At 36.8% G+C, this 15,981-nt stretch overlaps 2 protein-coding genes across 3 annotated transcripts in view; one reads left to right on the top strand and one right to left on the bottom strand.

Annotated features, from left to right (window-relative positions):
- Positions 1-11,312, top strand: part of GNB4 (guanine nucleotide binding protein (G protein), beta polypeptide 4) — a 36,243-nt gene extending 24,931 nt beyond the window's left edge. For both annotated transcript variants that reach the window (XM_010855618.1, XM_010855617.1), the window contains 2 exons: positions 3,430-3,646; positions 6,865-11,312. In XM_010855618.1, coding sequence (XP_010853920.1) covers positions 3,430-3,646; positions 6,865-6,971 — 324 coding nt within the window. In that variant the 3' untranslated portion in view covers positions 6,972-11,312. The remainder of the gene's footprint in view (positions 1-3,429; positions 3,647-6,864) is intronic.
- Positions 11,313-12,826: 1,514 nt separating this feature from the next.
- Positions 12,827-15,981, bottom strand: part of MFN1 (mitofusin 1) — a 37,810-nt gene continuing 34,655 nt past the window's right edge. Inside the window, exon 18 of the mRNA XM_010855619.1 lies at positions 12,827-13,834. Coding sequence (XP_010853921.1) covers positions 13,753-13,834 — 82 coding nt within the window. The 3' untranslated portion in view covers positions 12,827-13,752. The remainder of the gene's footprint in view (positions 13,835-15,981) is intronic.

Below are 15,981 nucleotides of genomic sequence, written 5' to 3'. Positions count from 1 at the left end.
CAAACTAATGCATTTGGTTAAAGGTTTATCAGGGCTTCCCTGGTAGCTCAGTTGGTAAAGAATCCACCTACAATGCCAGAGATCCAGGTTTGATCCCTGGCTGGGGAAGATTCCCCTGGAGAAGGAAATGGCAACTCATTCCAGTATTCTTGCCTGGAAAATCCCATGGACAGAAGAGCCTGGTGGGCTACAGTCCATGGGGTCACAGAGAGTCAGACACAACTTTATCAGTTTTTTAAATTTATCTTCTCAAAGAACCATGTTTTTGGCATCAAAGAGTCTCTGTTTTCTGTTTGATTGATTTTTCACTCTTTATTATTTCTTTTCTTCTGCTTACATGGGTTTTGTTTGCTCTCCTGTTTCTCATTTCTTAAGGCAGAAGCTGGTATCATTGGTGTGAAACCTTTCCTCTTTTCTAATATTGGAACTTAAAGTTGTAAGTTTCTTTCTAAGCATTTCTTTTTGCTACATTCCACAAATTTTGATTCATTTTCATTTAGTGACAGGAGTTATAATTTTCCTTTTGATCTCTTTGACCCGTGAAGTTATTTAGAAGTAGCTTCTATAGTTTTAAATATTTGTGGAGTTTTAAGATATCCTTATTTTTGCATTTCCCTGATGATTAGTGATGTTGAGCATCTTTCCGTGTGTCCCTTTGCTGTTTGTATGTCTTCTTTGGGAAAATGTCTATTTAGTTCTCCTGCCTATATTTTAATCAGGTTTTTGGTTTTTTGATACTGAGTTTTGCAGATTTTTTGCATGTTTTGAATATTAACCTTGTTTTGGATATATTGTTTTCAAGTATCTTCTCTCACTTAGTAGGCTGCCTTTTCCTTTTCTCAATAGTTTCTTCATGTGCAAAAGCTTTTTCTAGTTTGATTTAGTTGCATTTGTTTATTTTTGCTTTTACTTTCCTTGCCTGAGGGTACAGATCCAAAAAATATATTGCTAAGACCTGTGTTAAAGAGCATGTGTGTATTATTGTGTGGTAGTCACTCAGTCGTGTCTCTTTGTGACCCCACGGACTGTAACCCACCCGGCTCCTCTGTCCATGGGATTCTCCAGGCAAGAATACTGGAGCAGGTTGCCATTTCCTTCTCCAGGAGATCTTCTCAACCCAGGGGTCAAACCCTGGTCTCCTGCATCACAGGTAGAGTCTTTACTGCCTGGGAATTCCCTGGCAGTCCAGTGGTTAGGACTCTGTGCTTTCACTGCAAAGGACCTGAGTTTGATCCCTGGTCTGGGAACTAAAATCCCACAGGCCACACAGTACGAAAAAAAAAGAAAAAAAGCATACTGCCTATGTTCTAGGAAATTTATGGTTTCAAATTTATACATCTAAGTATTGAATCCATTTGAGTTTATTTTTATATATGGTATGAGAAAGTCATCCAGTTTGATGCTTTTGCATGGAGCTGGCCAGTTTTCCCAACACCATTTATGGTCTTTTCCTCATTGTATATTCTTGCCTCCTTTGTTGTTGACTGTGTGTTTATGGGTTTATTTCTGGGCTATTCTGTTCCATTGATCTGTGTATCTGTTTTAGTGTCAGTAACATAAACTCTGGAGAAGGCAGTGGCACCCCACTCCAGTACTCTTGCCTGCAAAATCCCATGGACGGAGGAGCCTGGTAGGCTGCAGTCTATGGGGCCGCTAAGAGTCAGACACGACTGAGCAACTTCACTTTCACTTTTCACTTTCATGCATTGGAGAAGGAAATGGCAACCCAGTCCAGTATTCTTGCCTGGAGAATCCCAGGGACAGGGGAGCCTGATGGGCTGCCGTCTATGGGGTCGCACAGAGTCGGACACGACTGAAGTGACTTAGCAGCAGCAACATACACTTTTGACTCCTGTAGCTTTGTAGTATAGTTTGAAATCAGGGCCTGTGATACCTCCAAAAAATTGCTTTATATTTTTAAAAAAGTAAATATTAGAAGGAAAATGATAAGCTATATTTACCACAAAGAAAACAAATGTATTCTTCATTTTATTCCTGCAGATCAATAGGTCCTAAAAAAGCAATACAGATGACCAGTAGATATATGGAGAAAAGTGACTTCTTCTTTGTAATAAGTGTTGAGTAGTGCCACAATATCTGAGAAATGAGATTCACAAACTAACAATGCATAGTTTTTTTTTTCTGTGTGTGTGTGTGTGTGTATGTATGTGGTTTGCATGCGCGCACGTGAGAACATTTAGTATACTGCTAGCTTCACTTTACAGCCTAGCCTAACTGGATGATCTATGTTCTCTTTTATTAAATGTTTCTATTTATTTCTCATAATGAGGTTTTTGGAATATGTCTTTGAGTCCACATACATATATAAATACTATAAATAGTAATATTTGGTTTAAATGTTTTAGTAAAACATATGGAGGATCAGGGGCTTCCCTGGTGACTCAAGGGAAAAGTTTCCACCTGCCAAAGCAGGAGATGTGGGTTTGATCCCTGGGTTGGGAGGATCTGGAGAAGGAAGGATTTGCCTGGGAAATTCCATGGACAGAGGAGGCTGGCGGCTACAGTCCAAGGGGTTGCAAAAAAGTGTCTACGACTTAGTGACTAAACAAAAGCAGAGGACCGGAGCCAGGATTTATTGAATATGTGTCTTGTGCTGAACAGTGGGTTATGGATCCTTTGTGTGTTATTTCACTCTGCCCTAACCAACATGCTAACGCTGAAACTAAGGCTTCCCAGGTGGCACTAGTGGTAGAGAACCCGCCTGCCAATGCAGGAGACATAAGAGATGCGGGTTTGATCCCTGGGTGAGAAAGATCCCCTGGAGGAGGGCATGGCTACCCCACTCCAGTATTCTTGTCTGGAGAATCCCATGGACAGAGAAGCCTGGTGGACTACAGTCCATAGGGTTGCAAAGAGTCAGACATGACTGAAACGACTTAGCACGTAGCATGCACAAGGCCCAAGTGTTCAGGAATCTTCAGTGCCTAAAATCACTCACCTGATCCAAAGCCAAGTTGAAATTTAAATCTAGGTCTTGTCTTACCCACTCCTGAGAGTCCCCTGGACTACAAGGAGATCTATCCAGTCCGTCCTAAAGGAAATCAGTCCTGAGTACTCATTGGAAGGACTGATACTGAAGCTGAAATTTCAATATTTTGGCCACCTGATGGGAAGAACTGACTCATTGGAAAAGACCCTGATGCTGGGAAAGATTGAAGACAGGAGAAGGGGACAGTAGAGGATGAGATGGTGGGATGACATCACTGACTCGATGGACAGGAGTTTGAGCAAGCCCTGGGAGTTTGTGATGGACAGGGAAGCCTGGTGTGCTGCAGTCCCTGGGGTCGTAAAGTCAGACACAAATGAGCTACTGAACTGAACTGTCTTACCCCAGAGTCCATCATTACACTGCCTTACATAATTTTTGTATACTTCTATGGAATAAGTGTGTGTTGCTTTTCTTTCTAGTTTTTCCCAAATGGATATGCCTTTGCCACTGGCTCTGATGATGCCACTTGCCGGCTCTTTGACCTTCGTGCAGACCAAGAGTTGTTATTGTATTCTCATGACAATATCATCTGTGGGATCACTTCCGTAGCTTTTTCAAAAAGTGGGCGTCTCCTGTTAGCTGGCTATGACGACTTCAACTGTAACGTATGGGACACACTCAAAGGAGATCGTGCAGGTCAGTAAATTGGTACACATTAGTTTTTTGTCAGGAAACATGAAGTTTCCTATCAGTTGTTCTTGAGGTCTCCTGGATACCTTGGGGAATGGCAGCCTGGCAGTTTTCATTCATGGCTCTTGTTAACCTTTGAGTTCAGTTACAGTTCATAAACCGCATTTATGTTTCTATTTTCTAAAGAGTAATATCTGATTATGTATTTTTGTGTTTGGTAAGTTTTGACATAAAGATGAACAGTGAATATAATTTAGTGTGGTCTTCCAGATTACAGTTTGCTTATAATCTGACAGGAAACATTGTAATTGCTATGCATCCTCTTTTTGGTTCAGATCTTATCTAGGACAGGGCATAGAATCACTGTCTCCTCTTAATCTCATCCTCTGAGTTCTCCCCTGCAGCTTCTGAAATTCTAGCATCAAGTCATACTGGGGACTGTCATTAATAACAAATTACAGAGTGACTTAAAATGTTTTTTAGAATTAAAATTATATGCAAAGAATCAACTAGGTCTACATGGGTTATTTACTGAAACAGCAGTCTTCTGACCTCAGCACATATTTTCTGCTTCTAGAGGTAGCTACTTTTAAGTATTTATTTCTGTATCTTTAAATAACATAGTTGTATTGATTTTTTTTTTTTTTAACATTTAGGCATTATCTCTTGAGGTTTGGCTTTAACATCCTTCCTCCTACCTCAGCTTCCTTCTTCCAATTTTTCCCATGTAGTGAATTCTGTTTAGAACATCAGTCTGTTTATTACACACTTATGAATTTTTAAAACAGTAGTTACTGCTGAGCAGTGACGTATGTATGTGACTTCTTTTGCGATGCAGCTTAATATTTTCTAGGGTCAAATTATTGGACTTTAAAATTTTTTGGCTCACAGTCTTACATTTGATGTGCTTCTCATTACTCTTCAAACTTTCTGCAAGTTTTGTTGTGTCTGGAGGTAGATTCATTTCCGTCTATCATTCGGTGGACCTTTTCGATCTTGAAACATATACTTTGTAGCACTGGGAAGTTTTAGGAGGCTCATTTAATCAGTTGCACATTTTTCTCCTTTATCGTTCTCTTTGTAGGACTCCCATTATTCTGATGTTGGACTTCTTGGACTTTGCTTTGACTTTGTTCGTTTCTCTATTTTCTGTTTTTTGCCTGTATGTTCTGGGAGAAATCCTTGCCTTTTCTTCCCATGAACCATCTGTTAAGCTTTGGTTTTCCATTTTTGCTACCATCTTTTTGAGATTTTTTTTTTTTAAGGGCATTTTCATGAGTAGAAGTCTTTTGTTTCTCTAGGGCCGTTACAAAAGCCTTTCTTGAAGTTTTAAGCATAATCTTTTTGTTTTCCAAGTTGTATTTTCTCCCCCTTATTTTTTTTCAGTCTACTGTATAGTGTATTTCCTTGAAACTCTGATGATTTTTAGCCTCTTAATTATCCTTAAGAGTGAGGCATTAAAACTGTCTGAAGCCCTCTGTGTATGCTTGGGGTGTACTGACAGTAGGCCTCACTGAACAGTGATCTGGCCAGGCTTTCATTAGGGAATTTCTGATATGTCTTTTGACCTTTTCCCCCTTGGGTCTGCTGTGTTCTCTGATGTGGATTTTTCCACTTTTCTACCTGGAATCTCTAAGCTGACAGTTTAGGGGCTGATTTAAGGAAGAAAGCTGGAGTGTGGAACAATTAGGAAGTTAACTTTCCGTATTCCCCAGCTTTCAGTAGTTGCACTGATCTCAGCTGTGCCTGTTTTCTTCCAGTTAAGAGACCTCGTTCTCTCTCTAGCACGTCTCCAGTCTTGTGTTCTGGGCAGGATGATAAATCATCTGACTCTGCAGAGTGAAGGTAGAGACCTGGAGAGTCTAATCGATGCCCAGGTGTTTTCTAATGCAGTCTTTGTTTGCCCTATCTTTGCCCCTGTAGTTCCAGAGATACCTGGTTCCACTAGTTTCTGACCCCTTTGGAGCTTCTGCAGTCATTTTTGTTGTTGTTGGCTTATCAGACCATTTGCTTTGAACTTAGCATCTTGGGGTCCATTAATAATCACCAGCAGCATACAGCTCACAAACTTTTGTTGGCATTGCTCTCCTATCCTTGCTGTCCTTGTGGCTTTGTGTCCTTACCCTTTTAAATTCCTGTATAGTTTTGAGGCTTCTGAAGTAGAGGCAGTGTCAGCATTACTAAGGATAATTTTCTACAACCTCTCTTAAGAGACTGCAGAAGAGTTCATGGTTTAGCTGATCACTTTTTTGAGGTATTAGGTGTTTTGCCTGGATTGAATCAGTATCCATAACAAAATAGAAATGTGTTTGTTTTTCATAATTTTTAACATCTGCTTGAGATTTAGTTTTGCTTTGCTGATAGCTGTTTGGTTTCAGGTTGACTCAACTGGCTACTTTCACCTTAAAATTGAATTGTGACATGAATTGCTAATTCATTCTTCTTTCCAATATGATTTGGAGTATTTAGTCACAATGGTCATTTTTTGTTACTTCCACCCATAATGGTAAATTTGCCTTTTTCCAAACATTGCTATACAGAAGGTACTGCAGAGAATATTAAAGAGTTATGCAAGATTAACTTCTGTGCCTGAGATTGGGTGAAAATGATATGCTTAATTACATTTGAGAGATATTGCAAACTCAAACAGTATATTAAAGAAAGGTTCTTACTGAGAATTTGATATAGTCCGATTTCTCTTTTAAATCTTTACATCTCATTTTCCTCCCAAACAGTTGGGAATATTTAATTTTATCCTGTCTGGTGGTCAGATCACATAAACTTAATATTCAGAATAAACTAAAACTAGATGGTTTTAGTTTGATGGTTGCAGAGAGTTATGACCAAAACATTCCAGTGTTAGTGGTTAAAGGAATAGAGTAAATTATGTTGGTATTTTTGGTGGTGTATTCTTACGTTTCTGTTGTTCTGGTGGTAAAAGTTCATTGAACTTCATTTAAAATTATTAGCAAAATTCAGAAGTATCATGAACTTAATAGCGACATAAAAGTCTACATGTTTTTGAAGAGATGATTTTGAAGAAGGCAGTTATACATTTTTCAAAATTGAAAAACAATTTGATGCATGTCAGAAATTCATGTAATACAAAGAAATTTTATTTTATATACATGCCCATAAGTACCCATCTAAGATCTTTCTGCATACACTTGTTTAATCCTAAAACTTGCCCATCGCTAACTTTTTAATGAACTTTTGTCTTTCAGGTGTTCTTGCTGGTCATGACAACCGTGTCAGCTGTTTAGGTGTAACTGATGATGGCATGGCTGTGGCAACAGGGTCTTGGGACAGTTTTCTTAGAATCTGGAATTAACAATACATGCAAAATTTCCATTCTCCACTGATACCTGGAGAAATCAGTACTACAGCCTATAGCTGTGAAAAAGAATTTACCTTATATTTGCAGGTGAAGATTTTTCTATTGAGATTATTATATACAAAAAAGAAGCTTTCAGTAAACTACAAAATAAAAAAGGTGAAAACAAGGTAAAGGTGCTTGCTGAGATCAGGACCAGTGTATTAATCTGAGGAGTTGAGCTCATTTAACCTTGATGAATTCTTGCTTGTATTGTCTAATTCTTTGTGTAGACAGAAATGTACACATTACAGCAACCTATCATGTTAGAATGTATGTTTGCATTTCTTCAGAGTTACATTTTTAACTTTATATAGAAGTATCGCATTTTTGTGTTCTGTAGTGGAGGAACAAGGCACAGTAATACATGGAAGTGAGACCATACATGTGTGTACTGATGTTTAAAGAATATCTCCTTGAATTCCAGCTTTCTTTTTGATCTGAAAGAGATCCTGGTTGCTGTTTAAGAATGCTGACAACAGGGTCCTACTATACAGCTCAGTGTTATCTGGCAGCCTGGATGGAAGTTTGGGGGAGAATGGATACATGTATGTGTGGCTGAGTCCACTTCGTTGTTCGCTTGGAACTATCCCAACATAATCGGCTATACCCCAATACAAAACAAAAAGTTAAAAAAAAATGCTGTCAGACATAGGTACCACTGAGGGGAGTCTGTGTGAGTATCAATAGTTTTTGTCTCATCCTCTGCCATCTTATCAATTTAAGTAAGTGCTTATATATATTGAGTCCTTTAAAGGGGACATAATCTAAAGGCCAGGGAGTCTCACTCTGGAATTTGAGACATACATAAGAAACTCATATTAACAGGTAGATAGCAGTAATCACATGAATGTTATTTTTTAAAGTTGGATATGATCAAATGACACTTAGCATTCTAAATAGTTAGGCTTTCCTACTGATTTCATCTTCTAGAGGTGAGTTTGCAGGGTGCACTCTGATGAACATTTGGACTGTCTTTGCATCTGAAGAAACTTTCCCAGTGTTTCCATCAGTATGTATCTAGGAAGGACACATAGTGTGCGATGGCATTATGATTTTGAAAGAAGTATAAAATCTAACAAATCTATTTGTTACATTGTTACAAATAGTTACAATGTAAGGTTGCTTTATGAATGTTCATATAAAATCTGAATCGATGTTAACTCTGTGTCTTCAAATATTTAAAAAGTAAACATTCAAGCTTTTTGATCTTCTGTACCATTTCCTCCCACTAGGACAAAATACTGGTTTCTAAGTGGTTTTGCTTCAAAGGATACCTAGATCAAAGTGATCCTCACTTTAAAGCCAAAAGATAATTCCAAGAGCAGTTCTTAAAGGAGTCAGAGGAAAATACTAAGCAATTTCTCTGCTTGTCAATGATATAATGTGTTTATTACTAGAATGAGCCCCCTTGAATTTAAACAAAGATACTTTCGCTCCTGAATTTTCTCTTACAAATAATCTAAATGATTGACGATAGATTAAGTCATTTGATAATGAAGTCATGGAGTTTTCCTAATATAGAGGTGTGTTGTGTTTTGTACTTAGTAAACTGTGTCAGTTACTGTTGAGCTAGATCTGTTAGCTTTTGATCACCTGTAATCCTAAATACTCCCAAATTTTACTTGTAAATTTCCATTTTTATATTGTGGATGTGCTAATAAGTGCATCTGCCGTAAGGAAGTAACTGTTTTAGGATACTAAAAAGAGAATAAAATGGAAAAAGATTAAGATATAGGACCAAAAAAAAAAAAAAAACCCCAGACTGTTGTAGATGGCAGGCATGAATGTATATTTATATACATATAACATAAATCCTGTTATGTTTGTGGACTATTTAAGAAGTGATATAAATATAAAGAGCAGCTCTTTGAGATAAGGCAAGACAATTTTTAAGGGACAGTCATTTCCAAAAATAGGAGGATTACCATGTAGTTCAGCAATTTATTCCAAAATCCTGTTGAAGCAAGCACTTGTAGCATGTGCAAAATTGCCTTATATATATGAATAGTATCGCCACTAGTTTGAAAATGATTCTAGTAAAAAGATAATTTAGAGGCACAGACTTTAAGAATTCTGTGGTCTTAAACATGTTGATAAAAATGATTTAATATTAAACTTTTTGTAGGTGGTTAAAAGGCAGTTATCATAATTAAACATGTACTAGGCAACTGAAAATTAACCACTATCATGGCTGATTATATGTATGACCAAATGGTGATACCATATTAATTAACTTACAGGTTAAAACTTTTGTTATCTAGTGATATGGTTCCCACTTGCTAAATTTGTGTACTTGCAGTCTGAGTTCATCTGATTGTATATTTGAAACTTCCTGAAATTGGTATATTTTGTAGATGCACAGTACAGCTTGAATCTTAGTTTTTCCAAACTTAAAAAAGGCCAAATGTAGTTTAAGGAATTTGCATCAATATTGCAGTTCTGGTGCCTGATTTTTTTTTTTACCTAAGAAACATTTAAACATAATGTGCCTCAGTTGGGTTTATTTGTAAATTCTTTAATCATTGCATAAAGAACACTTAAGATATGGCAGTATTTTAAAGGCAAATATTCTTTTCTAAAAGTGGGGTGATGGCCTTGTGTTCAGCAAATCAACCCATAAACCTCAAAAAAAGCACTTCATGCTGTCACTAAGGACACTGCCTCCACTTTGATAGACCGGCCTCATTTTTGACAGCTGTGCTATTAGAGCTTTAGATTAAATATTCAAGTTTCTTCCCTAGCTCAAATTTCTATAGTTGTAAATCCATGGTTACAACAGCATATTGAGTTCCATCTTTAGAGAGGCAAAGATTTAGGCTTAATATCCAAGAGACACTTAAGTATCAAGAGATACTTATACTTCTTAATTCTGCAAGAGGGCTTACCTGGTAGGCCGTCTCCTTAATTTAGACTCATCTGAACTGATTAATACTGCATGATGATAGTAAATTAGTCTCTTAGACATAACAGAAGTAGGTGCTTCTGAAATATGTTAAGTAATTTTAAAGTTAACCTATTGAAAGAGAAATAAACCTCGGCTTCTTCAGGTGACAAAATGAAATTTTTGAAGTTGCTAAAAAATACATATATAACTAACCTTCTCCAACACTTGATGTTTTAGATTTAGAAATTACATTCTGTTTTAAAAATGAAGATGTTCAGGGAAATTTATGCTTATTGGTGAGTGTCTCACAGTTTAAATTATAACAGTCGAATACTTGTGGCTTACCTGTTGATGTGTTTAAATGTAATGGAAACTGATTAAAAACAATCTCCCAAACAGGCCCATGATTTTAGTAATAGATTCTTTCTAAAATCTTTAGGGTGTGAGTTAGGCTTAAAAACATTTTCAAATTATTATGTTCAGTTTCTAATTTCCCTTTTGCCATCGTGGAAAGCAAAATTTTAAACTATTTCTTACCTCATTTGAATTTTGAAAACACCCACCAGACTATCTTGTGAGAAATGATAGCACAGTGGATAATATTGGTATTTTAAATTAGACTAAACAGAATGTGATGCACCCTTCATATTTACTACTCCCATTGTTCATTGTAAGTTGCCTTAAATTCAGTGCTATATTTAAAAGTATTGGTTATAATAGGTACTCAATAAAATGGTCTGTAGTTGAATGTCTAAGCTAGCATTGTTTAAAAAGTAATTTATTAATCAGAATGATGGTACAACTTGTGTTTAGCAAATTTGTTTGCATGTTGATAAAATTTCCTAAGTCTTTTTTCTTAAAACCAGTATTGAGCCTATAAAATAATTGACTAATGCAGCATATGGAAAAACTGGTTAAATTTTAGTTTCAATTGATGTTAAGTGTGCCCGACAAAATCTTACATCATACAGTATTTTTTAATTAATATAACTTCAGTGATATACTTGGTAGATATTTCAAGCCTTTTCTGTCTCTTACACAATGGTGCTCTATCCTATTGTTTTCTCTTCTCAAAGAAGCATCTGAACACTTGCATTTGCATATTCTTATCCAAAGGCATTCACATCTAAATGGGTTTTTTAAGCTGATTAAAATGTTTTTCTTCACCTAGAGTGGCTTCTACAACACTTGTGGCCAACTGAACCTGAATGTGAGTAGTGTGTGGGAAAGGTGAATGTATTAGATTAAAGCTCTTAGAAAAAAGCTTTAAACCAAACTATGTACTTATATCATGACTTAACAGTATTCTTGAATCATTCTTGCAGTAATTCATTCCTTTATTTGTATAGTAGCTCTGTGAAATAATGTTGCTGTGAATTGATATTGTAATCAATAAAGTGCTTTTAACCAGATTTCATGTAGCATGTTTTAAATCAGTTTTTAGTAGGATTACTTTTTTAAGTCTCAGAATTAAACTCCAAGCCCAGCAGTTCATGCTCAGCTCTGATTCTCTAAGCATTCTCATCGTGAAAAACGCATGGGCTGCCAGAAGCAAGGAAGAGATTGGAGGTCCAATGACCTATCCTATAGTAAGTACTGTGAATGCTGGCCTACTGTTAAAAGGCCACAGATTTTCATTAGAAAGCAAAATTTAAGTCATTCTTCCCTTAAAGCTCCCTTACGATAAAAATGAGCCAGTTTTCCCAAGATAGCTTATATGCTTGCTGTAAAAATCTTCAAAAATAAAAGATTAACACTCACTAAATGCCAGTATAAATGTTCTATTTATCAACTTTCAGGCAAACAAGTTTTATTTTCACCTTGCATATTATAAAAAGTCTAGATTTGTAAAAAGCTAAAGGTTATACAAAGTTTATAAATAATCCTGCAAACACACATAGTAGACAAGTCAATGTGCAGAAACTTGAACATCGGCCATAAATCACAATTCTTGATCATTCGTGGGCTTGGTCATAGGTGCACTTACCACAAGCATAAAGGTGGGCTTCATTATTTTAGTGTCCCACTTCCAACATTCATATATTTTCAAACTTGATCAGGCAGAACTGGATTCAAGCTACTAATGGAAAATTTAGTATAAACTTACTACAGCAGAACCACTATTCCACAGTTCCCAAATTTTGGCATGCATCAAGGATCACCTTGAGGGCTTGTTAAACCAGAAACTGCTGGTGCCCAAACCTAGTATTTGATTCAGTAGGTCTGGGATGAGCCCCAAGAATAATTCTTACAACTTGACTAGTGATACTGTTGATTGAGGGACTGAACTGTGAGAGCCACTGTACTTAGCACTCATGGGATAATACCAAACCACTATACTATTTCAGAAGTTTCAAGTACTTGTGTATAAAGATTAAGGCCTTCAACTTGTAACCTTAATTAGCAGTACCCAGTCTTAAACATCAGTTTGTTCTGTTGCAGTTGTTACTTAGTCCCACTTCTTGGTGACTTGTATAGTTTTTTGGTTATAAAGCCACAATGTTAGCTATAAATGAATATCTGGATTTGAATATTGCATTCTAGTATCTGATTTGCATAAACAAACATTAAAGGCTTCTATGGCCTAAATAATTTTATTTTCTCCTTAAAATAACCTGAAAAAGTGTTGCATCTGTTGTGAAGACTGAATAGCATCCAAGAGACTTAAACGTACAGAAAAAGTACTAAGTATTAAAAGAAAAAAAGCCTGAAACATTATCCCTCCCGTGGAAGAGCATCAACTCTACCAGCCAAATGCACTGTGTCTTCTGGGATTGTGGATTCCTAACATGCACTTGGTGATGCTGATTCAGTGGTCCTCAAAACTAGTTTTGCATAGCAAAGCCTTAGACCAGTTTTTAATGTTTCCATGTATGTTTCTATTAGTTTTTTGTTTTTTTTTTTTAACACAGAAACAAACACAATATTTTAACTCAAACATTTTCATTAAGGTAAAAAATAAAATTTTTAACCGTGCCCTGTCAAATTCATACAATTAAATAACATAAAAAGTCACCGTGGGGGACAGCCCAGCAGTATCCTTGGCAAATACTTTTCGAAGAACAGCATTTTTGACTGTAGCCACCCAAAATTCAGATCTTCCATCTCTTTGGCTATTTTTATCACTTCAAACTTAACTCTTAAAACAGAAAGCTTTCCTTACTGGAATCAACAGCTGAGACTGAACTTGTTTCTTGAGAAACATGAGCAGACTATTTAGACCCAAATACTTTCATAAAGGACTTTCTAATAACAAACCTATACACTGCTTTACATCAGTTTCAATGGGAATAAAAGGGAGTAAAAACAGCATTATTTATTAGTGGTTTACATACCTGTCAGGATGGCAAAAGTGATTGTAACCTGCATAAATAATACACTCAAGAACATTCCGCACTCCTTTGTGGTTACAGCAATATAGTTTATAAAACAAAAATATGATTATTCCCATTAAAGTCAGCATCAAAAATTGGTTTTGAGAAAGAAGGTGAAAGGAGCATTCTCTAACTCCTGGATGCCAGGAAGCAGAGTTTTTCAGAATCAAAAACAGAGAGCCCTAATTAAGAGCAAGGCCCCACCCCTCAGGGGTCACAGAGTTGTTTCTTTTGCTTTAAACTAATTCATCATTTTCATATATCAAAGGAATTTTCTTTACCCAAAATTAAAGAGACACCATAACATTCTTCAGAAGTGCAAACACCCTGAGATAGATCAATACCGGGATCTACTCAAGGAATTGGTATTTAGGTATAGTTAGTATAATTCATACTTAAAATCACTTCATAAAAATAACCGTCCAAATCTTCCAAACTCCATTTTCTCCTATGATGATCACCAAAGCAATCTCTATTGTTAAGATTCTTCTTCTCTGCTTGAATGTAGAAACCGCTTAGTAAAATTCTCCAGCTGGTTTTCAAGTTGAACAGCTTTATTTCTAATTAAAAAAAAATGAATAAATACCAATCTAATTATCATAAAGGTCAATGAGAAAAAAATGCATCCCATCCAAATCTTGAAAAAAAAAAAAATCCCTAGTTAGCTGTTGCTACATTTATCTGAATTCAGATTCACTCTTAAAAGCATTTACTATATATGCTACTATAACTTAGTAATAAATACAGACTCCACTGGCCAGGAAAGATATACTGAGATAAAATCTTTAACAAGAATAAAAAGCCTAATATGTATACCCATGGCTGATTCATGTTGAGGTTTGACAGAAAACAAAATTCTGTAAAGCAATTATCCTTCAATTAAAAAATAAAAACTGAAAAAAAAAAAAAATGAAAAGCTTAAGAGACAGTGGAGTCACACCACCTTACAAAGAAATTATATCCTAAGTCACATAAAGATGTAATTGTTCCTGAATTCCCTATAAGTATAAAACATAGAATAAGTGGTTTTATGTATACATACAGTAGCTGGCAGATGTCAAAGGACCATAGTTGCCAAATATATATATTTTTTAAATATTAAAAAATTGTATATAAAGAAACCAAATGCCCATAAAAAGAAAGCAGGTTTGTGTCTCCCATTCTCATCATGTGCCTTGGTGCACACACATACTTAAATGAATCTCTCTCTTTCCTTCTTGGTCTTGTTTTGTATGTTGCTAAATGGATATTGTCAAGGTCATATAATTTAAATGTGCATGTGAACTCCACTGTGTATTTCTCCAGAAAATGCTCCTGAGATACATAAGTACCAGTAATCAGGTTTGTTTTTTTAACTATAGCAAGATGAAAAAATAAAAACTTACCTCAGTTAAAAATTGTTTTCTATTGGATACTGTTTCACCAAATTTGAAAAGCTGTATTTGGGATGATCTAACTTAGGAGCAATGGAACACACGAAATTCGCTTCGGTGGGGGGTGGGGTGTGTGTGTGAGAAAGGATGTTGGGGTCTAAGTCACAGTCAGTCAAGTTTTCAGAGACTCTAAACAGAAATGCGATGAGAATGTGACCGCTGATCAGACACAAATACCATGCATGGACAGATTTTGTGTGTGTGTGTGTGTCTATCTGTAAGGATGTTGGGGTCTAAGTCACAGGCAGTCACGTTTTCAGAAACTGGAACAGAAACACAATGAGAATGTGACTGGTGATCAGGCTGAAATACCATGCATGGACAGATTCTGTGTGTGTGTGTGTCTGTCTGTCTGTAAGGATGTTGGGGATAAGTCACAGGCAGTCACATTTTCAGAGACTCTGGAACAGAAACGCAATGAGAATGTAATTGCTGATCAGACTGAGATACCATGGACAGATATTTGTGTTCCAAAATTCAGGTCGCAAGGACAGCCTCTCCAATTTGCAGACACTGCAAACTTTTTATACAGGCAGCGCGGGCGCAGGAGGGCCTAGAGGAGCTATCCTACGTTGAAGGTCAGGAAGGGCAGCGGTGAGGAGATACCCCTCGTCCAAATTAAGGAGCAATGGCTGTGCTTTGCTGGAGCAGCCATCACGAGATACCCCATGCCCAAGGTAAGAGAAACCCAAGTAAGACAGTAGGTGTTGCAAGAGGGCATCAGAGGGCAAACACACTGAAAGAATACTCACAGAAAACTAGTCAATCTAATCACACTAGGACCACAGCCTTGTCTAACTCAATGAAACTAAGCCATGCCCGTCGGGCAACCCAAGACAGGCGGGTCATGGTGAAGAGATTTGACAGAATGTGGTCCACTGGAGAAGGGAATGGCAAACCACTTCAGTATTCTTGCCTTGAGAACCCCATGAACAGTATGAAAAGGCAAAATAATAGGATACTGAAAGAGAAACTCCCCAGGTCAGTAGGTGCCCAATATGCTACTGGAGATCAGTGGAGAAATAACTCCAGAAAGAATGAAGGGATGGAGCCAAAGCAAAAGCAATACCCAGCTGTGGATGTGACTGGTGATAGAAGCAAGGTCCGATGCTGTAAAGAGCACTATTGCATAGGAACCTGGAATGTCAGGTCCATGAATCAAGGCAAGTTGGAAGTGGTCAAACAAGAGATGGCAAGAGTGAATCTTGACATTCTAGGAATCAGTGAACTGAAATGGACTGGAATGGGTGAATTTAACTCAGATGACCATTATA

Source organism: Bison bison, unplaced genomic scaffold (genome assembly GCF_000754665.1).
Source record: "Bison bison bison isolate TAMUID 2011002044 unplaced genomic scaffold, Bison_UMD1.0 scf7180017864367, whole genome shotgun sequence".
Lineage (NCBI taxonomy): Eukaryota > Metazoa > Chordata > Mammalia > Artiodactyla > Bovidae > Bison > Bison bison.
This window is presented reverse-complemented; position numbering and strand designations above follow the sequence as displayed.